The sequence below is a fragment of the Callospermophilus lateralis genome, chromosome 1 (genome assembly GCF_048772815.1).
Source record: "Callospermophilus lateralis isolate mCalLat2 chromosome 1, mCalLat2.hap1, whole genome shotgun sequence".
Classification (NCBI taxonomy): Eukaryota; Metazoa; Chordata; class Mammalia; order Rodentia; family Sciuridae; genus Callospermophilus; species Callospermophilus lateralis.
Window position 1 is genome coordinate 139,371,476 of NC_135305.1, and position 11,864 is coordinate 139,383,339.

The 11,864-nt window shown below is 45.6% G+C and overlaps 1 protein-coding gene across 1 annotated transcript in view; it reads left to right on the forward strand.

Annotated features, from left to right (window-relative positions):
* The window catches only part of Ppil2 (peptidylprolyl isomerase like 2), a 31,465-nt gene that overhangs the window by 18,783 nt on the left and 818 nt on the right, over nt 1-11,864 (forward strand). The window contains exons 11-20 of the mRNA XM_076863636.1: nt 334-409; nt 721-827; nt 1,431-1,520; nt 1,872-1,905; nt 2,496-2,613; nt 8,642-8,698; nt 9,381-9,453; nt 9,543-9,605; nt 9,732-9,868; nt 10,198-10,300. Coding sequence (XP_076719751.1) covers nt 334-409; nt 721-827; nt 1,431-1,520; nt 1,872-1,905; nt 2,496-2,613; nt 8,642-8,698; nt 9,381-9,453; nt 9,543-9,605; nt 9,732-9,868; nt 10,198-10,294 — 852 coding nt within the window. The 3' untranslated portion in view covers nt 10,295-10,300. The remainder of the gene's footprint in view (nt 1-333; nt 410-720; nt 828-1,430; nt 1,521-1,871; nt 1,906-2,495; nt 2,614-8,641; nt 8,699-9,380; nt 9,454-9,542; nt 9,606-9,731; nt 9,869-10,197; nt 10,301-11,864) is intronic.

Consider the following 11,864-nt stretch of genomic DNA (forward strand, 5'->3'; position numbering starts at 1 on the left):
GTCCCTTGTACTTCTATCCCTGGAGAAGGCTGGCCCTCTGTGATACTTATTCTCAGTGTTGACCTTCCATCATAAATTGGAGCCTAGTTGAGGCTGTGGACCACTGATTCCCACCCAGGCCAATTTTACTCCCTTGGGCCTGGCCTTGGCCTCTCCTTCCCACTGCCTTTACCATGCTCCTTGTCCTCTAGCCCTGCTGGCTTCCAGGTCTGAGCACTGAGGGAAAGGCCCTTATAATGCTGGCTGTCTCACTGGGACTGTGTGTGTGTGGTGGTCAGGGAAGCTGAGAGAGAGGGATAGGGAAGGACCTAAGCTGCATGGTTTTCTTGACAGGCCCACTATTCCACGGGGAAGGTCAGCGCTTCCTTCACCTCCACTGCCATGGTGCCGGAGACGACACATGAAGCAGGTAGCTGCCTGACTCTTAGGTCCCTGGGGACCCAAGTTCACAGTAGCAGCATATGGGGCCTCCTTCCTGTCACATAGGTACTGCCCATCCCCAACTTGGGTCCAGATATTTCCAGCACCCCCCTTTTAAGTACTGAGTTCCTGCCTGCCCCTTGTGGCCCTAAACCCCATGGTTCCCAGGCAGGTCTACCTATGAACAGGGCAGACCTTCAGCCTTCAGCTCCTGCACTGCCTTTACAGGTCAGGGGGACTGGGTAGAGGGGCTGTCCCAGGTGAAAGGTGGGATTGGAGCTTGGGCCTCTTGTTTAATAGCTGCTATTGACGAAGATGTGCTACGCTACCAGTTTGTGAAGAAGAAGGGCTATGTGCGGTTGCACACCAACAAAGGTGATCTTAATCTGGAACTGCACTGCGACCTGGTAGGTGTGACAGCCAGTCCCCTCACCCAATATGAGGTCTTATCTGCATTCTTATTCAGAGGATGAGATCTTTTTTTTTTTTTTTCAATATCTTTATTTTGATTATTTATTTTTATGTGGTGCTGTGGATCGAACCCAGTGCCTCTCATATTTGAGGCAAGTGCTCTGTCACTGAGCCAAAACCCCAGCCCAAAGGATGGGGTCTTATTTCAGCATCCTTGCCTTAAACATGAAGCTACAGTTAGAATATGCTTGTAGCAAGTCCATCTTGTCTCTCAGGGAAAGCTGAGGTGGTGTCCTGGCTTCAGTGTCAGGGGCCCTGTTAGCAGCATAATGTATCTCCTCAACCACTTGCTGGGCAGGTGTGCACGCATTCCAAAAAAGGGACCCTACTCCACTTCTGCTCTATAGTTGCAGATGTCCTGTTGTTTTAGTTTCTGGGACCCATTCTTGACCCCTTGTTGAGGCTATACTGGACTAGGGTCTCTGTTGCTCTGTAGTCTGGGTAACTGCCCATCCCTGCTCATGATAAAGGCCCTGTGTGGCTTTTGTGACCCTAAATTTGGCTGCTTCATGCCTCAGAAGCATTGGGCTATTTTTCAGACACCAAAAACCTGTGAAAACTTCATCAAGCTCTGCAAGAAGTGCTATTATGATGGCACCATCTTTCACAGGTCCATCAGGAACTTTGTGGTGAGTGTCACCAGTCAGTGTTAGCCACAGATACACTCAGTGGGCATGGGGGAGCTGAATGGGCTTGTCTCTGCCTTGGGTGGGCATCTGGGCCAGGTCTTGGTGGCCTGTGTACATTTTGTAAGTGAATCCTCTGTGAGAGATCTTGAAGACTAGCTTTTAAGTTCCAACCCATGTAGAACTGGGTTCAGGCAGAAAGATGGTCTGGAGGCCTGTTGTCCTCACTGAAACCTCAGCCCCTCTGGTGAGCCTGCCTTGTAGGTGGGGAATATGTTTAGGCAGGGCAGGCAGTGTAGTGGAAGGCAGCAGGTTGCCTCAGGCTGACTAGCTCACTGGCTTTTGTTCTTGCAGATCCAAGGAGGAGACCCCACAGGCACAGGCACAGGTAGGTACTAATGCTACACCTGTCCCTGACACCATTGGCTATTCCTTGGGATGTGAGGGGCAGGTTGGTGAGGTGAGCTCTGGATAGAGAATGTAGAAGACAAGAATTAGGATTGTACCTTAACCGCCAGCACTGTGTGCTACCTCAGGCATGTCCCTGTTTTAGGTGCTTATGAAGCCTGTATGATTGGGGGTAGTGGTGTCTTGTATCTTCCTGGGGCCCCAGAGGCACCTCTCCATCAGAAACAAAGGGAGGCTGGAGGGCCTTAGATCCTGGGCTGGCTTCCCTCCTGCTGAATCTCAAACCTCATACTGCCTTTCAGCTGCTTGGGCCCAGCTCACAGCTTCACCCAGCATGGTGCGATGATAATGCCTTATAGCTTTAGAGTTCTATTCCCTGGCTTCTTGGGGACAGGGCTGAGTGATCAACACTCAGCCTATGTGAAGGTGATGGAGTCCAGGGGAGGTTGGCAATGTGATGCCTCAGGTCCAAGGGCTTTTTCTAAAGTACTCCTGCCCCAGTGAATTGCCAATACCCCTTGGGAATCAGGTTTTAGGGCTGCCAACTGACTGTTTTTCTTTATGTTCTAGGAGGTGAGTCATACTGGGGAAAGCCCTTCAGAGATGAGTTCCGGCCCAATCTCTCTCACACAGGACGAGGCATCCTCAGCATGGCCAACTCGGGGCCGAACACCAACAAGTCTCAGTTGTAAGTCTGGGTCCAGTTGGCCCAGTGGGGCTGCCATGGGATGACCTGGGGAGGGACCCAAAGTTTCCTGCAGTGTCTTCCTCTTCTTATTAAAGGTTGTGCTAGGCCCGAATCAAATCCAAACTATATAGCACACCTAGGCTGAGTGTGTATCCCTGCACTCAAAAGGGGGAGTCCCCTGGGCTGGGGATGTAGCTCAGTGGTAGAATGCTTGCCTAATTTGCATGAGGCTCTGAGTTTGATCTCCAGCACTGTTGTCCCCCGCAAAAAAAAAAAAAAAAAAAAAAATCCCCAAGCAAGTTACTATTTAGAACTGCATGTGTTCTTATGAGAGCAACATTCAGCAGTTTACCAGAGGTAAAGGCCTCTTAGAGGAAAGCCGATGGAACCGGACTGTGTGAGTGACCAGGAGGACATGCCAGGGGAGTTCAGTGTATTGGATTAGTACATTGGGAGGGAGGTATGCAGGGGACAGGTGCTGGAGGTGTAGTTGGGGAAAGAGAGGCTTCTGTGTATGGAACATGGCTACAGGAGGATGGCAGCAGGGCCTGTGGATGCCTGGTCATGTTGGAAGGAGTCAGGCACCTGTATTTTTAAAGAATAGGTATTCCTATTTCATTTATTCATTACTTAAGAATTTGGCTTGACTTTCCTTTTGGATATATCATTTTTGTATGTGTGTGCTAGGTAGGGGTCAAACTCAGGGCTTGCACCACTGAGCCACACCCCTGGCCTATATGTCTTTTTATCTTTTAGTGCGATTTCTTGTGGTCCCCTGTTTTCCTGAATAAAACTACTTAAGAATTTTTATAATTTGTAGTATTTTTGTAAATGGATTTTTTCTAAGTTGTAGGTGATTATTGCTTATGTAGAGTAAAACTATTTTATATCTAGCTACTTTATCAAAATTAGAGTTTTTAAGAGGAATTTCCTGGGTTTTCTATATATTCAAGTCCATCAGTAAAATCTGGTGTCCACTTCCCTGTGTGTGCATCAGTCATATTGATGTCACTATGACCTGTTGGGGCAGAAGACATAGGCATCCTGCCACTCTGAAATGTGGTTTTGCCATCTGATAATATTTGTCACTGGACCTGGTTTTTAGGACAGGTTAGATGAATTGCCAGAGACTTTTTTATTACCCTTTGTCAAGATGATCACTTTTCTGTCCTCACTGTAATGTGGTCTTGGTCATGTGAACTGGCTTGATCAGGCATGGGTGGGAGAGGTGTGCATTAGCAGGCTTTATGGCCTAGAATAGTTAAAATTGTACTAGTGTCCCCAGGTGTTAATAGTTGGCCAAGGACAGCACATAATGATGTGCTGCTTCCCTCAGGGCTTCCTCTGTACGCCCAGCCAGAATTTTGTCTGTTTGACAAGAATTTGACTTTTTTCTTTTGTATCCTTCCCATTTTCTTCAGGCTCATTTTATTCTCTTTCTTAGCTTCTTTTACTGTGTTAGAAATCAGCAAGAGAACTGCTGGAAGGCAGAATTCAGGTCTGCATAATTGTAGGTTTGACATGAGATTTACTAGAGAGCCTTGTGTGTGGTCAGCCTGGTGGGCTCCTTTGGCCAGGTGATGTGTTCAGTGTGGCCTGGTGGTTCAGTCCTGTGTGTCTTGCTGGCAAGGCCTATGCTGGTTGTCAGGGATGGGGGGTAGCATGATGCTATCACAGCAGGGTTGTGCCTACCTGCTCCACTGCCTGGAGAGTAGCTTTGTGCCTCCTGATGACTTGCCCCCAAGACATTTCTTGCCTTCTTTCCTGTTTGATGTCTTCTTCTACCCCTTTACTTTCAGCTTTTTATATTCTGAACTTTGTAGAGCTTTTTTTTAAAGCCATACACTTGGATTTTATTTTATTTTAGTTTATCCTGACAGATTTTTTTGTTTGTTTTAGATATACATGACAGTAGATTGTATTTTGATATAATATGTATACATGGAGTATAACTTATTTGAATTGGGATCCCATTCTTGTAGTTGAACATGATGTGGATTTCATTGGTCATATATTCATATATGAATATAGGAAAGTTTTGTCTGATTCATTCTATTGTCTTTTCTATTCCCATCCTTCTCCCTTCCCTTCATTCCCCTTTGTCTAATCCAAAGAATAATATTCTTCCTTCCCCCTCTCTTATTGTAGGGTAGCATCCACATATCAGAACATTCAGCCTTTGTTTTTTTGGGATTATCTTTTTTCACTTAGCATGATAGTCTCCAGTTTCATTCTTCTTTATGGTTGAGTAATGTTCCATTGTGTATATATCCCACATTTCTTTCTTTCTTTCTTTCTTTCTTTCTTTCTTTCTTTCTTTCAGGGAGGGGAGAGAGAGAGAGAGAGAGAGAGAGAGAGAGAGAGAGAATTTTTTTTAATATTTATTTATTTATTTTTTAAGTTCTCAGCGGACACAACGTCTTTGTTTGTATGTGGTGCTGAGGATCAAACCCGGGCCGCAGGCATGCCAGGCAAGCGCGCTACCGCTGAGCCACATCCCCAGCCCTTTTTTTTTTTTTTTTGTATCAAGGATTGAACTCAGGAGTACTTGATCACTGTGCCACATCCCCACTCCTGTTTTGTATTTTATTTAGAGACAGGGTCTCACTGAGTTGCTTATTGACTCACTAAGTTGCTAAGGCTAGCTTTGAACTTGCAATCCTCCTGTCTCAGCCTCCCAAGCTGCTGGGATTACAGATATGCATATGCGCCTGGCCACATTTTCTTTATCCATTCATCTGTTGAAGGACATCTAGATTGATTCCATAGCTTAGCTATTGTGAATTGAGCTTCTATAAACATTAATGTGACTGCATTACTGTAGTATGCTGATTTTAAGTCCTTTAGGTACAAACCAAGGATTGGGTTAACTGGATCAAATGGTGGTTCCATTTCAAGTTTTCTAAGGAATCTCCATTCTGCTTTCTGTAGTGGTTGCACCAATTTGCATTCCCACCAATATAAGTGTACCTTTTCCTATACATCCTCACCAACATTTATTGTTACTTGTATTCTTTTTTTTTTTTTTTTTTTTTGATGTGTAGATGGACACAACACAATGCCTTTATTTTTATGTGGTACTGAGGATCGAACCCGGGTCCCACCCATGCTAGGTGAGCGGTCTACCGCTGAGCCACAGTCCCAGCCCCTGTTACTTAGTCTTTTTTTTTTTTTTTTAATATTTATTTTTTAGTTTTAGGTGGACACAATATCTTTATTTTATTTTTATGTGGTGTTGAGGATTGAACTCAGGGCCCCCACACATGCCAGGCATGCCAGGCTACCGCTTGAGCCACATCCCCAGCTCTTACTTGTATTCTTGATAATTGTCATTCTGACTGGAGTGAGATGGAATCTCGTTATAATTTTAATTTGCATTCCTTTAATTGCTGGAGATGTTGAACATTTATTCATTTATTTTTTGACTATTCGTATTTATTCTCCTGTGAAGTGCCTGTTCAGTTCCTTTGCCCATTTATTTATTGGGTTATTTTGTTTTTTTGATGTTAAGTATTTTGAGTTCTTTGTATATCCTAGACATTAATGCTCTAGCTGAGGTGCAGTCGGCAAAGATTTTCTCCCATTCTGAAGGCTCTCTGTTCACATTCTTGATTGTTTCCTTTGCTATGAAGAAGCATCTTAGTTTTGGGGCTGGGGATGTGGCTCAAGTTTGATACCATCCCCTTTATTGATTCTCGATTTTATTTCTTGTGCTTTAGGAATTTTGTTGAGTAAGTCAGTTTCTTTTTATTTTTTTATTTTTTATTTTTTATGAGAGAGGGAGAGAGAGAGAGAAAGAATTTTTTAATATTTATTTTTTAGTTATCGGCGGACACAACATCTTTGTATGTGGTGCTGAGGATTGAACCCGGGCCGCATGCATGCCAGGCAAGCACGCTACCGCTTGAGCCACATCCCAGCCCTTTTTTTTTTTTTTTTTTAAAGAGAGAGGGAGAGAGAGAGAGAGAGAGAGAGAGAGAGAATTTTAATATTTATTTTTTTAGTATTTGGCGGTCACAACATCTTTGTATGTATGTGGTGCTGAGGATCGAACCCGGGCCGCACGCATGCCAGGCGAGCGCGCTACCGCTTGAGCCACATCCCAAGCCCTGTAAGTCAGTTTCTAAGCCAACAGGATGGAGAGTCAAGCTTACTTTTTCTTCTGGTAAGCACAGGGTCTCTGCTCTAATGCCTCAGTCCTTGATCCACTTTGAGTTTTGTGCAGAGTGAGAGATAGGGGTTCAATTTCATTCTACTTCATATGGATTTCACTGTTTTCTCAAATGTATGTTTATGGTGCCTTTGTCTAGTATTAGATAACTGTATTTATGTGGTTATGTCTCTGCATCTTTTATTCTGTTCCATTGGTCTGTGTGTCTTTCAGTGGCAATACCATGCTGTTTTTGTTACTAGAGCTCTGCAGTATAATTTAATGTCTGATATTGTGATGCTTCCTGTGTCCCTTTTCTTGGTAAGGATTATTTTGGCTATTCTGAGCCTCTTATTTTTCCAAATAAATTTCATGACTGCCCTTTCTGTTTCTATGAAGAACGTCATTGGAATTTTAATAGGAATTACATTAAATCTATGTAGCCCTTTTGGTAGTATGGCCATTTTGACAATATTTTTTAAAAATATTTATTTTTTTGTTTTTTTATTTTTTATTTTTAGGTGGACACAATATCTTTATTTTATTTTTATGTGGTGCTGAGACAAAATCCAGTGCCTCATGCATGCTTGGCAAGCACACTACCATTTGAGCCACATCCCCAGCCCCCATTTTGACAATATTAATTTTGCCTATCCAAGAACATGGAAGATCTCCATCTTTTAAGGTCTTCTTTAATTTCTTTCTTTAGTGTTCTGTAGGTTTTCATTGTAGAGGTCTTTTACTGATTTTGTTAGATTGATTCCCAATTATTGAATGTTTTTTGAGGATATTGTGAATGGGATAATTTTCCTGATTTCTCTTTCAGCTGATTCATCATTAGTATATTGGAATACAATTGGTTTATGGGTGTTAATTTTATATTCTATAAGATTTACTGAATTTGTTTATGAATTCTAGAAGCTATCTGGTGGAATTTTTTGGATCTTCTAAACATAGAATCATGTCGTTGGCAAATAGGGATAGTTTGAGTTCTCCTTTTCTTATTCGTATCCCTTTAATTTCTTTCTTTTGTCTAATTGCTCTGGCTACAGTTTCAAGGACTAGTTCGGATAGAAGTTCATTCTGACAGTCTTAAGTGTGTGCTTAACTTCCAGTTGGTATACTGCTTCCTGGGATCTTACTTCGTGCTTTTAAGTCACTCTTTTTATGTTTTTTTTTTTTTTTAATTTTTATTTTTTATTTCCTCTTCTTTCTCCTTGTTTGAAAGTTAGATGTTTTAACTTCTGAGCTAAAGTCTAAAGTTACTAGTACATCTCTACCTTCCCCTAGACAAGGAGAGCTTTCCTTCCAGTCACCCCGGCCTTCTCACATGTCAGTGAAATTGTGCATTTTAATTCTTTCCCATTTTTATATCAGATTAGATGCAGTCATTTTCTGGGTCTTTGTGTATTTATATTACCTAAGTTTCTCAATTCCTTTACTCCCACTCTTGCGTGGCAGCCTCCTTTCTCCTGGTTAGGTGTCCTTCGTCCTTCCAGCAGGGCTCATGGTAGTACAGGGTTCTGGTTCTCTCATCCCAGCTGGCTTCTTCTTAAAGCAGCCACTTGAATAGGCTCAAGCAGGGCATGGGGTCTACCCAATAGGAGGTTGGTAACAGCCAAGGAGGCCTACTGCTGTGCTTTATTCTGGGGGGCCACAGATCTGGGGTTAATTTGGTGGGCCTTAGCTAACAACCTGTTTTGGACAGGCAGTATGTGGGAGTCAGATGTGCATGATATACATGCAGAAGCTTTGGGTTTGCAGAGCAGGCCCTGGAGGGCAGTGGGCTCCTGCTTTGGACCTAGCAGTCACTGAGAAGAGCTAGGCTGGGTGGGATAGCTCACAGAATTCCCTCAACTGCTCTTCCTTCTTCTCCAGTTTTATCACATTCCGTTCCTGTGCTTACCTGGACAAGAAGCACACCATCTTTGGAAGGTAAGAGCAGCTGCTGCGTGAAGTCGGGGGTGTCCACTTGGACTAGGCCATTCTTTCCCCAGCTGGGATCTCTCACTGCCTCTTCCTAACTTGAGCTTGTAATGTCTCTACTGAGGCTGTGGCTGTAGAGTGGGGTATGGGGTATTTCTGTGGAGAGTGGAGAGAGCTCTCCAGACCTGTTGGGTTGACAAGAAGAGACAAGTCCCAGCCCAACCTGGCCAGCTGCCCTGGCTAAGACCTTCCACCTTCCCACTCTGGGTACCCTTTGGATAGTATCCAGGTTGGAGTTCAGGGCCAGGTCCTATCTTTCTCTTCATGCTCCAGGTGTGGGGGTTGGCAGACTTTCCCATAAAGGCCTAGATGATATCTCCAGCTTGGTGGGCCACATGGTCATCTGGGGTTCTGGCATAAAACAGACACAGAAATATGGAAGCAACAGATGTAGTTTTATCCAAATAACTGGGAGTTGGATCTGGACCCAGTTATGGTCTATTTACTTTACCTTCTCTCTTTCAGCCCCTCCAGCAGCTCTGCTGCTGCCCAAGGAGTCAGGCCAATCTGATTGGGTGGTGATTTCATGGGGCCCCATATCTTGGGCCAGTTCCCATTCTGGGTGTGCCTCAGGGACTTTGAGGTGTGCTGCCCCAGGGTACATGCATACTCACCTGTCCCTCTGCTCCAGGGTTGTTGGGGGCTTTGACACACTGACAGCCATGGAGAATGTGGAAAGCGACCCCAAAACTGACCGCCCTAAGGTATGTAGCCAGGGAAAGAATAGGGGCCACTGCCTACTTATGCAGGGGAGCCTGCTGTTTACTCACTCAACTTGCCCATGTGCCACCAGGAGGAGGTCCGCATTGATGCCACCACAGTGTTTGTAGACCCCTATGAGGAGGCAGATGCCCAGGTAAGGAGGGCACAGTGCTACCACCCTGGGAGGGCTTTGGGCAAGCTATGTCATTCCTCACTGGGGCAGAAGGACCTCCACATCTCCAAGACACTCCAGGTCACCCACAGTCCTGTTCCTCTCCAGATTGCACAGGAGCGGAAGAAGACACAGCTTGAAGTGGCCCCAGAGGCCAAGGTGAAGTCCAGCCAGCCTCAGCCTGGGAGCCAGGGTCCCCAGACATATCGCCAAGGGGTGGGCAAGTACATCAATCCAGCTGCCACGTGAGTAGGGCAGGTGGCTCTGCCATATCCCTCTCAAAAGCTAGGACCCGTTTTCTACAGTGCTCCCATAGGCAGATCAGGCAGTGGCAGGAAAACCTAATATAGACGTGGGACTGAACTTCTGCTCTGGAGGTCACTGCAGCCACAGGGACTATTCCATACAGGTTTGGGCAGGGCTTCTGTGCAGGCCAAAGAATCTCAGCACTGGGAGTTATGGGATTTCTATGAGGGGAGGGCCAGTAGTAGATTTCAGTTCATTTTGAGAGGGATGTGGGAGGACATAGGCTCCTGGCACTTGTGAGGCTGCTGTAGCCTGTTTGTTTTCTCAGGAAACGGGCAGCTGAAGAAGAACCATCAACCAGTACAGCTGCCTCCATATCCAAGAAAAAGCCCAGCCGGGGTTTTGGGGACTTCAGCTCCTGGTAGCAGCAGGTGGTTACTCTGGATCCTGGTAGGGATGAAGGGTTGGGGGAGGTTTGTGCCTGTATTCTTGACCTTTCTGCCCATCTTTCAGGCTGTGATCCAATAAAGCTCTTGCCTGTTGCCTGGGTCCCCTTTACTGGCCCCTGGGACCTTGGCTTCCCCATCCTTCACCTGGTGTTGGGGTTCCTTGCTTCTTTCCAACCTTAAGCCCAGCCTTGGGTCCTGCCCTAGACCCCACATGGGGCTCTGGTCTCCTGTGGGCAGGCCCAGGTTAATGAGAAAGGCCTTGTCTCCTCCTGTGCTTTCCTTACCCTTATCCTTTTTTCTGTCATCTCAGGACAGTCCATATGCTCTGATCTCCTGGTACCACTTGGGACCTTGTTAGAAACACAGATTCTCAGACAACTCCAGACATGATCCTGAGCTTCTGGGAGCTGAGACTCCCTAGTCTTTTTTTTTGAAGCATTCTGGGGATCAAACCCAGGGCCTAAGCACTCTACCACTTATCCCCAGCCTCATCCCCAGGCTTTCCCTATTTTTTTTTTTTTTTTTTAGTTGTAGTTGGATACAATATCTTTAATAAATTTATTTTTATGTGGTGCTGAGGATCAAACCCAGGGCCTCGCAAGTGCTCTACCTCTGAGCCACAACCCCAGTCCCCCTAGTCTGTTTCAACAAATGCTCTGGGGCTTCTAACTCTGGAATAGAGCCTTGACAATACTCTGCCACTCCTTGCTTGGAACTGGGCACGCTCACCTTTGGATGTATTAAGCTGCCTTGTCTCTCCACCCGAGTCAAACCTCCATGAGGCTTATAGCCCCTGCTGTGATGAGGATAGGGGACAGTACTGGACCTCACTGCTGAGACCCTGCTTCTCAGTCACCAGCTCCTCTGCCAGGCCAGTTCCCTCAGCATTCCTGACTTAAGGGTTCCTTCCATTGACCCATTTTTCTGTGAAAAGTGTCCAAAAAATTTCCACCCACATGTTCCTGATCACTTTTTGTTCCCTCTTCAGTCTGGCAGCCTAGCTTCTAGTCTCCTGATATTAGTCCCTGATACCTTGGTTTCCTCTAAAACACCTCTTCGGGAGCATGGTTTCTGCCTCTGGGGAGAGTGTCAAGTCAGTATTCTCTGGCACCAGACCTATTAGTTGATGTGTCTGTCCTTGGTCCATCACCTCCAATCTCATCACATTAAAAATTCTAACATAGGCTTGATTCTTGTGTTGATTCTTGTGTTTCTCTTTCCTCATTTACAACCTTGAATCCATCAGCACTCTTGGTTCTAGAATATACCCTGGGCTCTTGATTTTACATCCCTGATACTGACACCACAGGCCTGAGCCCTTTGCCCTCTGGATGGCAGGCATGCCCTTGCCCACTTCCATACTGTTGTTGCCAAGTGATCTTCATGAGGCACATTTTCCCACTGTCATCTTGCTTCATGCCAGCCACGGCCAGCTCCACCTTCTCCAGCCTCTCCCTCTGTAGCCACCCATGCCCATCAGTCAGAACCCTGGGCTCCTTGGTGACCCTGCAGCACTCCCATTACATACCTCTTCACATCTCCCACC